The 16,955-nt window shown below is 42.3% G+C and overlaps 1 protein-coding gene across 8 annotated transcripts in view; it reads right to left on the bottom strand.

Annotated features, from left to right (window-relative positions):
* Positions 1-14,670, bottom strand: part of ABLIM2 (actin binding LIM protein family member 2) — a gene marked incomplete at its 5' end in the record, with an annotated part of 215,546 nt that extends 200,876 nt beyond the window's left edge. For 3 of the 8 annotated variants that reach the window (XM_084625589.1, XM_084625596.1, XM_084625595.1), the window contains one exon: positions 14,327-14,667. In XM_084625589.1, the coding sequence (XP_084481715.1) occupies positions 14,327-14,342 (16 nt within the window). Of the gene's footprint in view, positions 1-14,326 lie in introns of all 8 variants that reach the window. The other 5 variants (XM_084625593.1, XM_084625590.1, XM_084625592.1 and 2 more) reach the window with 3 other exon arrangements.
* Between the last annotated feature and the right edge of the window lie 2,285 nt (positions 14,671-16,955).

Below are 16,955 nucleotides of genomic sequence, written 5' to 3' on the forward strand. Positions count from 1 at the left end.
AAAAAAGAAAAGGAGGACTTGTGGCACCTTAGAGACTAGCAAAATTTATTTGAGCATAAGCTTTCAGGAGCTACAACTCACTTCATCAGATGCATTGAGAACTACTACTTGAGAACACTAAAGCAGTCCTTTTAATTATAGTCTACTCCAATTTAGCATATAGAATTTACTCTAGATGGGAGCTGAAGCCTTCTGTTTCTCTGCTTTTCATACATAGCATTTATTTTAAATACCCCAATCCTTATCTTCAGTCTCCTGATGCTGAGTAAGTACAACCCAACTATCTCAAATGAATACTTAAAATACTTAATTTTCCAGCATATTTTAGCTTAGTTTACATTAAATGACACAAACAGCAGTAAATATTTAGAATACACTCTATTGAATAATTTGCTGCATTGCTGCTGAGCAATGAGTTATTTTCAGTGAAATTTACAGGAAATTATTGTAATATTTGCTTATCTCTGTAAGAGAATGTTGTCCAAAGTAATATCCGAAATAAGTTTGTGGGTTACATTAAAAATACAACAAGCTTTGAAATCTGAGATATACATGTTTGGCTCAACCAAACTGGTCAAATTTTGTGAAAAACTTCAAAAAGTTCAGTTTTTAAAACTAAAAACAGGACCTTTTGTATGATAATGGGCTCATTTCATTTTAAAAGGATCCTATTTTCAACTTCTTAAAAAAATATAACTTTTTGAAATTTTAGCTAAAGCTAAATTTTTGCATGGAAACACCTGCATTTCTACATGTTTCAATGCATAAAGTAGTTTCGGAAGTTACCATTTTGCAAAAAATTCACAGAAAAAAATAAAATGTGTAGCCTAAAAAATGATTTGGAATGAAATTGCAAAAATTATTTCATAAAGTTTCACAAAAATATTTGCTATTTTTACAAGTTTCTAGGTGAAAATACTGAGGTGTAATGGGTCGTATTTATCTGTGATTTATCTGCATTTATCTTAGTATTTATTTTATGTTATGTGACAAAGTTCCCGCTCTACCTTGGTGGGTCTTGCGCTTATTGGTGGATTTGCTCGCCTTGGAGCTTCACGGCAACCCTCAGCTTGGCCGTTTTTCTGAAGACACAGTCCTGGTTGACTCCTCCTGTGTCTGACCAGGAGTTGGGAGGATTTGGGGGGAACCCGGGCCTGCCCTCTACTCCGGGTTCCAGTCCAGGGCCCTGTGGAATGCAGCTGTCTAGAGTGTCTCCTGGAACAGCTGTGCGACAGCTACAACTCCCTGAGCTACTTCTCCATGGCCTCCTCCCAACACCTTCTTTATCCTCAACATAGGACCTCCCTCCTGGTGTCTGATAATGCTTGTACACCTCAGTCCTCCAACAGTCTGCGTTCTCACTCTCAGCTCCTAGTGCCTCTTGCTCCCAGCTCCTCACACGCACACCATAAACTGAAGTGAGCTCCTTTTTAAAACCCAGGTGCCCTGATTAGCCTGCCTTAATTGATTCTAGCAGCTTCTTGATTGGCTGCAGGTGTTCTAATCAGCCTGTCTTAATTATCTCCAGAAGGTTCCTGATTGTTCTGGAACCTTCCCTGTTACCTTACCCAGGAAAAAGGGACCTACTTAGCCTGGGGCTAATATATCTGCTTTCTATTACTCTCCTATAACCATCTGGCCCGATCCTGTCACAGTTATTATTTATTTATTTATCAGCATTGACTTTAACTGGTTTACACTAAGTACTATTTATTTATGTATAGTACCAATCAAAAATTGGTAAAGAGATTTTATTTTTTATATATTTTAAATAATCACCCACAATGCAGTTAGGTGCTTGAAATTAGGTGCAATTAGGTTCCTTTGCTGGGGATAAAATCGTTCGGGGCCTGATCCAGCAAACAGTTGCTATCACGCTAGGTCTCCATCCTGCAATGAGTTCTATATGGGTAGACCTCTGCCCCATACTGAGCTCCACTGACTTTAATGGGGCTCTGCCCCAAGCAGAGCTTGCTGCTGTAGCTGGGACTTCATGTTTATCATGAAGCGAGTAGTCCCATGAACATCAGTGGGATTATTCATGATGGAAAGCACTACATCAAGTATTAAAGGTTTACAGGATTGGTTCCTGTAAGTTGTTTTAGAATCACACTGGTAATATTAGTCAGACCTCCTTGAATGAGTCAGGCCCAAAGGCAAACAGCTTCAATGTCATTAAACAGGACATGTTTATTTCAAAAGTAAACTTATATCATTATAGCTATTAAATCAAACTCAGCTGTCACTCTTCATCAAATTTTTGAGGAGCTTCCTTAGGTTGATGGAATATAAGCATGTATTAGTCAAATTAATCTTCTTGTGTGTAGCTGAATTTCTTGGATAAGTTGGCCTCCATATCATTCGCACTTGTGTTTCCCCAAGGGTCTCTGGACATGCGCAAGATAAATTTAGCTTATCAAAGCTTAATTCTGAAGCTCTGCCAAAGTGTATTATAACAGGCATTCCCTATGGGGATCATAGGATTTAAGACTAGCTGCTAAGTGCTTCATCAGTGAGTTCACTACTACAGTTCTGAAAATAACTTTCAAGACTTTCTTAACATAAACTGAGTTTAAACTGAAAAAAAAAAAAGGAGGACTTGTGGCACCTTAGAAACTAACAAATGTATTTGAGCATAAGCTTTCGTGAGCTACAGCTCACTTCATCGGATGCATTAAACTGTGTTTTAGAGACAAGAAATGCTACAAGACATCTGTTTTGAAAATTACACTTATGTTCTCACTGAAATTCAACTATCGTTTAGTATGAGGGATAGTAAGTCTCTAATGAAGACTGCAGAATTACAGTTTATTTGAAATATATTTATTAAAACAAAACTGGCCCTGATTTTCACTGACACCAGATTCCATTGTCCATCACAGCAATTTTGCACCAGTCTAACTCATGAATTCAGCTGGGTTACTCCTGACTGACACTAGTATAAGTAAGATCAGAACAAGCTTTCTGTCTTCAAAATTGATCAATAGTACCAATGTAGATGGAAATAAATTAACCATGTAAATTATTATGGACACATCCCTATAGCATTTTTTTGCCAAGCCAGTAAAATATTTTCCATGAATGTTTTCATCCTATTCTATTACCTGTCCCCACAAAAAAAATTAACCAACTTGCCTACATCCCACTGTGCATCAATGTGAACAAACACCACAATCTCACTATAATAAATGAACAGAGTCACTGCGATTCCCTGAAAGCTGTTTTCAGGGATTGTCCATATTCCCCCTCCCCCCGCCCCCTTTAAAAACAAAACAGAAAATAGTGTTTTGTCTGGGTTTTACACAACCCAGTAGACTGGCAGCGGAAGGAACTATCAAGCAACAGAGCTGATGAAATTGACATCAGACTGAGTGAGCTCAAGTACAGCTCCCAGGCCTGTCATATAATGTGGTTGCTCCTCTGCCCCTCCTCCCATGAAGTGTCCTAGTGAGCTCTCACCTCAACCCAACCCACAGAATCAAGGCCAGCTCAGCTGTAGCTGCATGCAGTTGGCTACTGGCCCAGATTGGAAGCTGATGTCCGTGTTTCCGCTCATCTCCCCTGCACCAGAGGTACTGTGATGGGGTATTGGGGCTGAGAGGGAACCAAAGGAAGCTAAGTGGGAGAAAATGGACTGAGAGTGGATATGATAAGTAACGGCTCCCAAACCACAAACTATCTGAGACCAACGCATAGCTGGCTGCTCTTATACTGCTGTCTCCTCCTCCTCGTTTTCATTCGCAATTAAAAGAAACTATACCTAAATTAAATACTTTACCAATATCCCTTTTCTGTGTAAGCACCTGCTGTAGTTGCCAGAAGAATGCCATTTCATCACCCAATGGGAGGGGAAACGGTCTCCACTAACGCAAATAGGTGGAGATGTGAGCCACACTATGAAAAGCTTGAGAACCCCAGTGATATGGAAAATAAACCTGGGAGAGAGAGAGAGAGAGATGAATGAGCACTAGTTAGGGAAAAGGACTCCTGGATTCTCCCCTGCATTGGGATGCCCAAATGTCAAAAGTTATAAAAAACACCCTCTTCATTTACGAATGGCCAAATGACAGCACCCCATTTGTATCAGATGCAGGAATCCACACATTTGTGACCTCCACACTCGATTGTTGCAACTCCTATCTGGGAGCAAAACCTAATAACCAGAAAAATCTTCAGCTGACACACAATACAGAAGAATGTCTGCTCAGCAACACAGGTCTCTGAATACATTACCCGGGTACTCTGCTTTGTGTTGGCTCCCCTGCGGCTAAAGAGCCTGGTACAAATCTGAAACGTCATGCCCTTCATTTGACAGGGCCTAGCCACCTCCCCTTCCTCACAGAGCTTAGGTCTCCCTCCACAGCCACAACCTCCATCCACAGCTATGTTCCTCTGGAATCATGAAACTGTCAGTCATTAGGGAGAGGTTCATAAGCCAGAACTTTATACGAGCTACCAACAATACATAGAATAACAATGTGTGAGAAACGGTGGCAGTAAAGCTCAAGTGAGGTACTCTGGCAATCTCCTCATTCAGTAGAGGGTTCTTAAGCATGACATTCACTTCCTCCATTGCAGAATCAGTGGGGACCCTCATATCAAGCTGTAAAGCTGACCTGTGCTCCCATGGTTATTCAAGAGGGAGATGCCAACGAGGGACCAAAAAATGGAGATTTTATCTTTCAGAGATTGGATCTAGTTATTTCTATGGGTTTGTAACAAAGATGACCAGTGTGTCTTGACCTACTGACCAATGTAGCAAGTCAAAATTAATTAACAAATAATATGTACACTGAACCTATGTGCAGGCCCCCAGGTCTGGGATGATTTTCGCACCAATAAAGCATTGCCAAGCTTTCACATTGCTGACGCACACTGAGGGCTGCAGAAGTGGGAGCATTATTTAGTCAGGCCTGGAATCTATCAGAAATATTTTCCATGTTAGATATTGCAGATATCAGAGTTGTAAAATACACAGCAACTGGTTCGATAGCTGGCCACTGATTTCAGTTGGATCAATAAAGCCCTTAAGATATGCAGCACCAGGCAGCAGAGCCCTGGCTTCACCTCTCTTTTACTGCTAATCCTTAGTCACCATGATATTGGGAATGAGGAATGCTTCTGTGGCTACTCAACCAGTTTATTGGCCTGGACCCCTACTTTCCCACATAGTTATAAATGTGGGTGGTGCTCAGGGAGTGGGGCAATAACACGTCCATCTAGTACTAGAAAGCCTTGTTTAAAATATGTAAATATTGCCTTTTTGCATTTTGGAGAACATGCCCCAGTCAGTGCTTCTAGAATGACCGAGTCCCTTGTTGTCTTTTTGGACCATTAGGTCACATACCACTTTAAACAACTCCCCAATTGACAGTAACAGCTGCTGGCTGAGGTCTGATGGGGAGAGCTTTAATATATGTTAAACAGAGATTCCTTGGCGGGGCTGCATTGTTGCAGATAGCGCACACTTGTACATGTAACTTTTTATACCATATAAAAATATAAGCATTTTCCTGGGGCTTCTGTTTATATTTCAAATCTGTAACCCCCCCTTACCTAACTGGCAACATTAGATACAATCTTGACTTCTATTTGGAATGAAATAGCATCATAGATAGGATCCAGAAAGGAAACTAAACTCCTTGGGTGGAATATCTAGATTTGCCAGGATTCCTCCATTGATTTTACAGCAGTAAACTCTTCACATTTACTGCTCGTTTGTGTGCACCATTTTTTTTTTTTTTTGGTCATATTATGGGCCAGACTTTACTTTTTAGAGTTTTAGTGGGAGAAGAGTAGCAAAATATAGCAAATTTTGCAAAGTATAGCAGGGATTTCCATACAGAAAGTTCTATCTTAGGGGGGGTTTTGTTCGGGGATAAACATAACAGTATTATTGTTTATAACGCACCAGATTCACAGATGAAGAGAGAGGCAATATCCATGTCCCTAAAAGTTTACAGACTAAATGGACCACACGCAGATGATGTTAACAGCCATCTTATTAACTGCACAATTTTTGTTAATGGGGGGGTATTTGAGTTTATTGGGTATTTTGTTAATAATTCCTTAAGGACATGACTAGGTTTTACAGGCCTTTAGGAATGAGTCTCTTTTCTGGACTAATTTGTAGAGGGGAGAATGAAATTAGGACAACAAAATCAGAGGCTGGGTGCAGACTCCTGACACTGATTTACAGAGGAGGAGTCCTGGAGACAACACTATGGAGACGGAGTAGGTGGAGGGCATGAAAGAATTTTATGGCTTATCTTGATGCCTCTTTTCCATAAGTGTAACTTTTAGAGTTCACAAACAGCCATAAGACTTGGACATTATTAAAATATGCAAGATTAGCAGTCGCAGATTTGTTATATGAAGCAAGCTATTTGGTATTTCAACCCGACAGTTGTGTCTAACATTTGACAAATCAATGCTGTCACACTACTGGAAAATAGTGAGGCATTACTCTAAAAAAAGCCAGAAGATTCAGTGAATGAATGCTAAACCTTAACCCTGCAACAAATGCTGAGTAATAGGGTTGTTGGATATCTTCTGCACCATCAAGGAATACAATAGGTGCAATGACCTCTTTTTTGGTCAGTGACTATTAACGTCCTTAATACTTTCGACCTTGAAAATGTAGCTTCTGTGGGGTGGGTAACGCTCAGATTCAGTGCAGTATTGGGCTCACAATAGCATAATACTGTGTCAACAGATTTTTGTTTATATTTGCAGATTTATTGATATTTCTGGGAAGGAAAAGGAAATGTTTTAGCAAAAGTGAAGCAGTACATACTATTGTTATAGGTTGGACTAAACCTCATTGAAAATGGTGTGGGGGGGGAAATATAATCACTGCCCTTCATTTAAGATACCAGTAAGAAACACTTAAGGTCCTTTGTGAAACAATAACAGCCTACACCCCCAAATATAGGCACATGTCACCATGCAAAATAAAGCACAGGTGAGGCTGCTCAGGAATTTGAATGATGAGGGAGAAGGACTTGGCTGGGTATGGCTTTTAGCAGAGATGTACACGTGTGTGAGAGTCAGAAAGAAGCAAAAGAAATGCACAAAAACAGAGATAGAGAAGGAGCAGAAAGCCAAACACAGGCTGAACCAGCAATGTGAGAAATCCTTACAGAGGGAGCTTTTGAGGGAAGGGGCCTAGAGCTCTGAGCTCCTTCTGCTGGATTGCTCCTTTGTTCAGGGAAACGGGACTTTGTACATTCCTTGTAAACAAACAAGACTGCATCAAAGATGCTTGACTCTGTCATCAATTTCTCCTCCTAACAACCTGCACAGTCCGAAACTTTGGTTAACTGCTCAGGTCAAAAGGGGTAACATTATTCAACCAAGTGACTGGCACTGTTTTTCCACAACGAAGATGGGGCTGAGTCTCAGAACTGAAATTTGTGAAGGGTTTGATATACACATCCAAAAATTGGCTGTAAACATGGAATCAGAAAGATGAGACTCTTTAGTTTTGTGGATTACAGTAGAACTTCAGAGTGACAAACACCAGAGTTATAAATTGCCCAGTCAGTCACACACCTCATTTGGAACAGGAAGTATGCAATCAGGCAGCAGCAGAGACAAAAACAAACAAACACTGTGTTAAACATAAACTACTAAAAATAAAGGGAAAATTAAAAAAAAGATTTGATAAGGAAACTGTTTCTGTGCTTGTTCCATTTTAGTTAAGATGGTTATGGGCAGCATTTTTCTTCTGCATAATAAAGTTTCAAAGCTGTATTAAGTCAATGGTCAGTTTAAACTTTTGAAAGAACAACCATAATGTTTTGTTCAGAGTTACGAACAACCTCCATTCCCAAGGTGTTCATGACTCTGAGGTTCTACTGTACTTATATTTACCTGGCAGACTGCAATGTGTTATCAAGAAGATGCATATTTTAATGCAAATATCAATTTTGGAAACATTTATTAGAACGTTTAAACCACCTTTAGTGCTGTTATGATGTTTTGTTTCAATATGTACTAAAGACTCATACAAGACCAAAATGACTGGCCCTGAAGCAGTCTTTAACATTTGAACACTATGTTTCCAAAATTAACAACTTGTGTAATCTACAGGTGGGAGTGTGTTTCAGGCCCCATCTATGTCCAAACCACAGCGGACATGAGTTTACCACGGCCCCTGCTAGGGATGGGGGTAAGTATCCCTGCCTGTCACATAGGAGATGACAGCCCCATATCCCCCATGGATTGGCCCAGTGGGGGGCTGTAACACTCACTGACCAGTAAGTGACACTTGCACTAATCTACATAGTATGTATTTATAGACTTTGAGAATTTTATTTTTCACTTTAAAATAGGTCAGATAAATCTGGGATCAAGTAAATATTCAGGCAAAAAGTTTGTGTAATCTAAAATACCTTTGGATTAGCAGCATGAGCCTAATCCTGCGCCTGCTCCTACTCACTGAAATTTACAGCTAATTAATATGAACTTGGAACAAATCACTTCTACTATTTTTTTTCCTCCATGAAGCACATAACTAGCCAATTATTTCATTTTAAAAAGGAGTCATGGTTTGATCCTACTGCCTTTGAAGTCAGTGGGAGCTGGAGAAGCTCAGCACTTCCCAGGATCATGTCTTAGGTCATTTAACTTGAAGACCATCAGTAAGAAAATAAAATGTGGCACTGAACAGCAACGTAATTGCTTTTCAGAATAGTTTTGTAGACATAATTTTCATTCACACTGGGAAGCACACCAAACCATATTGAGTTTTACTAGTGGATATAATGCTAACTGGTATTTTACCTGTATATTTCCCCGGGACTATACATGGAACCCTGGCCCACTAAAACAAAAGCAAAATTATTGAGTAGAAAATAAGCATGACAAACTGCAACTAAAATGTTAATGCCTGTTACTAAATGTCTCATGTTTGGTATGGAATGCTGTCTATTATAATCCTGTTTATGGAGCAAATCTCACATGGAAATCATTCTACTTCAAAAGGAAACTCCAGCTGTCTTAAATAAAACTATTCAACATATAACTTCTGCCAAGAGAACAAGGGCCCAATTCTGCTCCTGTTGAAGTCAATGGCAAAACTTCTACTGACTTCAAAACAATCAGGACTGGGTCCCAAGGTAGTGAAACTGTATTTCAAAGACATTCACTTGAACAGGAGCACTGGGCCACTCGTCACAATACTTCTTTTGGGGGGGGCGCACTTTAGGAAAGATCAAGTGGTATATTTTGAATGCCATCTGCAGATAAAACCTAACAAAAGGCCTTGGGAGAGTGGTGATGGTTGTTACAGACATGTGACCCATTAAAAAATCCCAGTGGTCTTCCAGATTAATTTTACTGTGTTATTATACCACAAAAGCTATAGATATTAGGACGAAGATTTTAAGGAAATGGGTGCATAAAGTTAGGCACCCAAATTGATACAAGGGCACCTAAATAATTAGCCTGATTTCCAATGGTGCTGCACAATGAGCAGCCCCCAGTCACTTCAGTGGGAGATAGTGGGTGCTCAGCACCTTTGAAAATCAGGCTAGTTATTTAGGAGCCTAATTTTAGACACCCATTTTTAACAATCTTGGCCTAGGAGCTTGTGGATCTCCCAGTCTGAAAATAATCATGGGTAGAACATAAAGGTGGAAGTCGCCAAGAGATTAATGTCTACATTCAGGAAGGTTATCTACACCTGCCCCTCGGTGTAGAGTGGAAGTCACACATCATGTATGGGCTCACTGACTATACAGCTCTACCCCGTACTCCAAGTGGAGAGGGGTAACTGCCCTAGGGGCCACTGTGAAACAACTTTGTGACTGACCAACTCTGCCCCTTCCCCATAAGCTGTGGCCATGGCTAAGCTCATAACTTCCACATATGGAGCAAAGGAAGCAGTGCATCTCCAGCATCCTGAGATGGGAAGGTAATGCTGAATCACAACCAAGGAGACTGAATGGGAAACAGTGTCATGCAAGGGACTCTAGACTGGTACTTGCTATCCCTCTGCAGCAAGTCTACAGGGCTTATTGCAGCCCCAGGGGTGCAGTAATCTCCTTAGGGTAGAATGAGACCAGAATCCAAGAAAGCTAACAATGTGCCTCATACAGCTCTGTAAATAGTCTACACAATTTGACCCTTTGCAGCTGAGTTATAGTTAATTACTTTACCAATGAGTTTTTTACAGCTGCTAGTATTGCAAAACCAAAGCCATGGTGGTATAAGCTGTGAAGAATCTGACTTCACACAACATCAAAGATATCAGCTAAGCTCCCATGCAAGAAACTTTATTACTAAGCAGGATGTAGGGTGCAGAAAAAAACCCTCAATTTCATTTTCAGATCCCAGGCTGAGTTTGCAGTGCTGGGAACCATAGTAGGAGGGGGGGAAAAAAATCTACTCAACTTGTAGATTTGCTTGTAAACTGAGCAAAATTAACAGTGTAAGTAAACTGAAAAAATAAAGATGAAACCCTAAAAGTCATTTTTATGACTTCCAGACCATCTTAGCATAAGTGCAATACTTGCAGGAGTTTAGAAAGCTCTAATCTCTCAAACCTTTCAGACAATGGTCAAAGAAAAACACCCAAATAATCTGTGTCCATATTAGAAGTGCATGAATTAATCAATCATTACAAATAATATTCATCGCTAATTTAGCCCCATTGGGCATTAGCTAATAGTTTGTAAATGGATCCCAACTTCTGCTAATTATTTTCATTATTCAGAAGTATGCACCAAATGATTTTCAGTCTGTGGGTTTTCTGAGCTGTTCACTTTACCTGTTTGCTACCTGTTATTTGTGTTGTCATCGACATCACATGGTATTTAGCCTTTCAAACTGCATAGCCAAAACTTTTAAAAATACAACAAGAGGACGACAAAATAATGCATGCTAAAGTTTGGAATTCTTGATTACAGCCATGAATATCCAAATTCTTGCAAATAGGATAAAATTCACCCTGGTGCAATGGGCTAGGACTTCGTGCAATGAACTACTTACCTCCTCCTATTCTGAAGAGTTAAATGATGCATATGCCTTAAGCTGGTGCTCTGCACAGGGGTGAATTTTTCTTTTGGTGTGTAATGAGATCCAATGAAACTGTACCCTCCCTTCCCCCCCAACTGAAACCATAAATCAGGATTTTCACTACATAACCACCTCTAGTTCATCTACTGAAAATACATAAAGATTGACCACATCTTCATCTTGTCAACAAAAGTAACTAGGTCCTGGGAGGCAGGAGGGTCACCACTGAAACCTCAGCATCTGCCAACAGGCATCACACAATGGTGTTTCAGATACTTAACACGTCTCATGCGACACATGTTACCAAATATTGACTGTTTAATGGCCACCACTGTGCTTGAGTCTAAAATTAACAGCTTCTAAATAGTGAAAAAATCCATACAAAAAAATCCATAAAGTGTTTTTAAAATGATACTTTTTATTACACATCAGGAATCATATCCTCTCAATTAATTCAGCAGTTTCATGTTTCCTTGGAGCAAACTTGGTTGCATTTTAGATTTTTATTCCTTCTCTACACATAAAAGGACTTGAAATATGAAATTATGATAGTCTCCCAAATGGATGCACCAATGTGGTTTCTAATACCAGTGAAAGAAACATTTGCTCTTCAGAAGATGGAAACGATTCTAAAAATCATGATAAAAACCTTCATTTGTTCAATACAAATTTTCATCTCATGCCCTTTTCTAAAACATGTAACAACAAATAAGTGTGCTTTATCCAAAACAAATATTCTGTCTACATTTCACAGCATGAACATCAACTGACAGGTTGTGACAAAACTATTCCAGCATTTCAAAGAACAATAGTTAAATGCCTTGACACAATGCTAATACATCTTGACATAGGGAAGAAACGAAATTCGGTAGTATCCACCCAAAAGGATGTGTTGAGGGGTGCATACAAATTGTCCAACAACATAAAGGCATATATACTCCCCTTTGCTGAGCACCTTAATCCTGTAGAAATGAGCAAGGGGAGCAAACAAAGCAACGGAAGTTGTTTCCACTCTTATCTCTGTCCCCTTTGTGAAGCAGGGTAGTGGCTAGGGGGCAGATGCTTTAAGCAGCATTTTCCCCTTCTATAAAAATAGATTATGATTATTATTAATACCTGTGTAAAAAAAAAACAATTGACTTCAGTGGAGAAAAGTTTGGGCTTGAAATGTAATTATTAGTAGAAACTGATTATAAGCTTGCTTGTTTGTTTTCATGTCCAGACAGAGAAATGCAGGGGGAAAAATGTTTTTTAAAATTCTGTCAGTTTTGGGAGGGTTGTTTTTGTTTGGGGATTTTTTAAATATAACTAAGGAAATTTGTTTGTTTCAATATGGCTGGGATACACATTTTTGAGATTTAATCTGCACCAGGCTGCTGTCCACTGACATTTCTGCAGTGTTATGTGTGTGTGTGTGTATACACACACACACACGTAGGTATATATATAAAACTTGTTTATCATTATATTCAATTTATATTAAAATTATAAAGATGAAATTGTGCCCTTGATCCAAAACCAACTAATATAACTGGAAAGACATCCCTTGAATTCCGTAGTATTCTCTGTGAATTTTAGGTACCTACCTGACCCCATTCCTGTAGTACCTCACACTCTTTAACGTATTTATCTTCACATTACCCCTATAGGAAAGAATCATCCACAATTTACGTATGAGGAACTGAGGTACAGAGTAGCTAAGTGACTTCCCCAAAGCGGTTTGAACTCAGGTCACCCAATGCCTAGACATGTGCTCTAACCACTACACCATCCTTCCTCTTTAGACTCAGCTGTTGACATACAGAGTCACCATCTAATTGTAACTATTCAACATATAATTATTGTGGGGGAAAAAATGTATATTTAGCAGTCATTGCTATCCTCAGGAGTGAAATACCCCCAATCAACTCTTAAAGGTTTTTTCCCCCCTGCAAACCTACATTTTCTGGTAAAGCTGTGTAACATTTTGCAATCAACTCTGCTCCAGACTAACCCGTACTTCAGTGCCATGCAAAGCAGGTGAATGCTTAATCTTTTTAAAATAACATTTCAAGTGGACTCCCAAATTAAATTCTTCCACACAAATATCTGACTATATGAAGCTGCATATATTATTTTAAACAGGTGTCATGTGTGAATATAATGCATTGCAATTTATTTCTTCATTGCATGGAATGAGACAGAATGCTACCCAGACTTCTATATAATTCTGTGGATCCCAAGAAGACATTCCAATTTTCATCTTGTGCACTACCATATAGTCTGGGCCAGGTCTGCAAAGGCTGAGAATTTAAACCCATACATTTCCCTTTGCAAATATGTGTTCACTTTCCAGCAGCAACTTGCAGGGTGGGAAGGTAGGCAGCGAGTTTGCAGCAATAGATCTGACCCATATTTCTGCTGCAGAAAGCAGCTGCACGTAGGAGGAACGGGGACGCTCTTTTGACACGGATTTTTTCTTCTTCACAACAAGCAGGCTTTACACACGTACGGCTGGCTCCTTATTACTGGCCTGTGACAAGGGGCGTGTGTGTGTTTGAGCGCACTGCCCATCTATCCAGGGGGCTGCGCTGCTCTCCTCTCCCAGCAACACTGCGGTATCCGCTGGCCAAAAGTTTACAGACCCTGCTTTTAATCGTGACCGCAAAAAAAAGCAAAACCACACCTTAAAAAGTTCGATTCGCACCTAGACCACTGGGATTCAGTCCTCACGAGCCCCCCACACGAGGGCTGGCGGCGGGTGGATGAACACCAAGGCTGCCAGCACGCTAGGAAGCGCAGCGCCGGCTGGGCTCTGCAACCCGCCTTGCATCCAGCACTGGACGCAGCAGAAGCTCCCACCCTCACCCGGCTGCTTGCAAGAGGATGCCCGCATTTGATGTTTGGAGGGGGGAATCGGTTGGGAATATTTTTCAGCACCAGCTCTCCCCCCCCCCCCCCCGCGAAGAAAAGCTGCATTGTAACGTGACTGAACCTGCCGAAAGGGAGGGAAATCTCCGCCTAAAAAACATAAATGATGCAGAAGCTTTTTTCAGTAGCTTAATGAAACGACTGGAAGCAGCCGCAATTAATGCCCTGCACCCCTTCCCCCCACCCAGCCTCCTGGCGTTCAAACCTCCAGGCTGCGGGGGGGGGGGAGGAAATTAGCCGCATGATGCCCCCCTCTCCTGCACGCTACTCCCAGAACCCCGGGGGCTCGTCTACCTCTCGCATAAACATGGGACAACTCTGCCAAACGCTGGCAGCAAGAGCCACCCTGCCCCGCGAGCCCCCGAGCACGCCAGCCCCCCCGGCGCGCGCCTACCTGTGCCGGTGCTCATGGTCTGGCCGCGCGAGCTGCTCTCAGCCGCCCCGGGAGCCGCAAGTCCCCGCTCCGGCCCGGGCGGATGGTGCGCGCAGCGCCAGGGGCGGGCCGAGCCACCTGCCCCCGGTGCACATCAGAAGCGCCCCTGAGCCGCCGCCGCCGCCGCCGCCGCCTCCCCAGGCAGCGCAGCCTCATTCAACGCCCCGCTCCCTGGTGGCGCATCCCCGACTGCCCGAGAGCGGCGGCGTCCCGGCCCCGCAGCTGCCCTGCAAACGCCCCGCGCGCGGCGCAAGGCAGAGCGCAAGCCCGGCGCGGCGCAGCCCTGCCCCGCCGTGCGGCTCCCGCTCCTGCCCCCCGGCCAGGTGACCACCGCGGCTCTCTGACAGCTCTGGCGCAGAGGGAGAGGGGCGGGGGGGGGCCCTGGGAAGTGTAGGCTGCTCCGCCAGAGAGCAGCCGCCTAAGGCGCGGCGAGGGACTACATCCCCCGCAATGCTTTGCGCCAGCGAGCCCCAAGAAGGAGCGGGTGGGGCAGCTGGTGGGCTTGTGCCCCGTTGCGATGCCAACTTCTGTGATGCACACCCGAGCCGCGCTGGGAACTGGGCTTCTCTGCCAAGGCCACACCCTCTAAGAGAAGCAGCCGCAGCGATGGTCAGCACCGTTTAAGAGCCCCCATGCTTTAATCCGGCATCCCGCCTAGTAAATAAAAATACCTAGCTTGTAAACTCCAGGGGGAGCGAGTGGAAGGGATGCCGGGAGCACCCCTCTCTCTGCTTCAGCGGCTGATACCTCAGCAAACGATGTAGACACCAAGCGCTGGGAAGCTGGTCCTCTTTATTTATGCTCAGCACGTCTGAAGCCAGGTCTACACTACAAAATTATGTCGACTTACCTTAGGGGGGCAAACAGCCGCAGCAGTTATTCAATCGCTTGTGGGTGCGCACACTTGGCTCTTGAGGTTGGCAGCTCTCGTCCTCCCCTGGAACATTTGTAGCGATTGTTTTCTTAGCGTGGGACAGCTCCTGAAAGGCAGGAATAGTCAATGGAATGCAGTGGCCGCACTGACATGGTGTCGACCTCATTACATCAACCACCACTCTATCATCCCTTGGGGAAGGTGGTGTTTTTCAGTTGTCATAGAGGCACTTACAGCAGTGGGAGCCAAATTTCAGTGAAGACACTTGCACGCAAAGCAGCTCATGTCAACCTAACAGTGTAGTATAGAGCAAGCCTGAGAAGCCTCTTGGAACATGGCTTGTATGAAAGATTCAATACACTGTTAAGGGGTGCTTCATTTATAATGTAAACAATGAAAAAAATACTACCACCACAGGGGAAAAATAATAGGAAGGCAAAACATTCTACCTTCTGAGCCAAATTCTTCTCCCTGTTACACCACTATCATTCCAGAGTAACTCCATTTTTAGGTAGAGTTACTCATGGACACTTGCGTAACAGTGAGCAGAATTTATCTTTTGGATAGCTCATACAACCCAGGTACTGACCCTTATTTTTGATCAACAGGGGCCTCAAATCCTGTGATGTGCTAAGTGCCCTTACCTCGCCCTGAAATCAATAGAAGCTAAGGGTGCTCAACACCTCCCAGGAGCAAGCCCTCAGACATCCATTGCACATTTTGTAGAATAGTAGTGTTAACTCACTGATCACTCCAATTTCTAACGGATAAAAGATTCTGTCTCCCCCAGTGTTTGAACTTGCAAGGTGCTAAGTATCCTTAACTCCCACTGGATTCATCATATGCAATGTAGTTGTAGCTATGTATGTCCCAGGAGATTAAAGAGACAAGGTAGGTGAGGTAATATCTTTTATTGGACCAGCTTCTGTTGGTGAGAGAGACAAGCTTTCGAGCCACACAGAACGCTTCAGGCAGTTGAGGGCACTCAGCACATTGCAGAACTGGGCTCTAAATCCCCCTCTTATTTTAGGTGGGCATGGTTTGTTCTTCAATTTTTCCCCCTCGGATGTTTTGTAGAGTTTAAACAGCTGCTACTGCATTCCAGTGACACATATTGTGGTCCCTCTCTATAGCCCTTTCCTACTAGGCTCTGTTAGTTAATGTACGTGCACCTCTGAGATATTCACATGAAAGCTGCTAAGAAAATGCAGAGTTCTTACTGTTTTAATGTACCACTTTCACATTTCTGTAATAAAAACACAGTAAAGGAAAACGACCAAGTTTACACTATTTACCAACTCAATTATGTTAGTAAAAAGAAAAGGAGTACTTGTGGCACCTTAGAGACTAACCAATTTATTTGAGCATGAGCTTTCGTGAGCTACAGCTTACTTCATCGGATGAAGTGCATCACATGCATCCGATGAAGTGAGCTGTAGCTCACGAAAGCTCATGCTCAAATAAATTGGTTAGTCTCTAAGGTGCCACAAGTACTCCTTTTCTTTTTGCGAATACAGACTAACACGGCTGTTACTCTGAAACCTGTAATTATATTAGTGTGGCTTCTTGAAACCCAGCACCTGCTTTGAGTTAGAGATCTCAGGCAGCGAAGTTTCCATATTAGGTGGAGGAGGTCAGAACCTCTCCCACAAGTAGATGAACCCTGCTGACTAATCTTTCATATTTGTGACTAAGACATGTTAATAGCTCATTGCA

The sequence above is a fragment of the Lepidochelys olivacea genome (genome assembly GCF_965140295.1).
Source record: "Lepidochelys olivacea isolate rLepOli2 genome assembly, chromosome: 4".
Taxonomy (NCBI): Eukaryota; Metazoa; Chordata; order Testudines; family Cheloniidae; genus Lepidochelys; species Lepidochelys olivacea.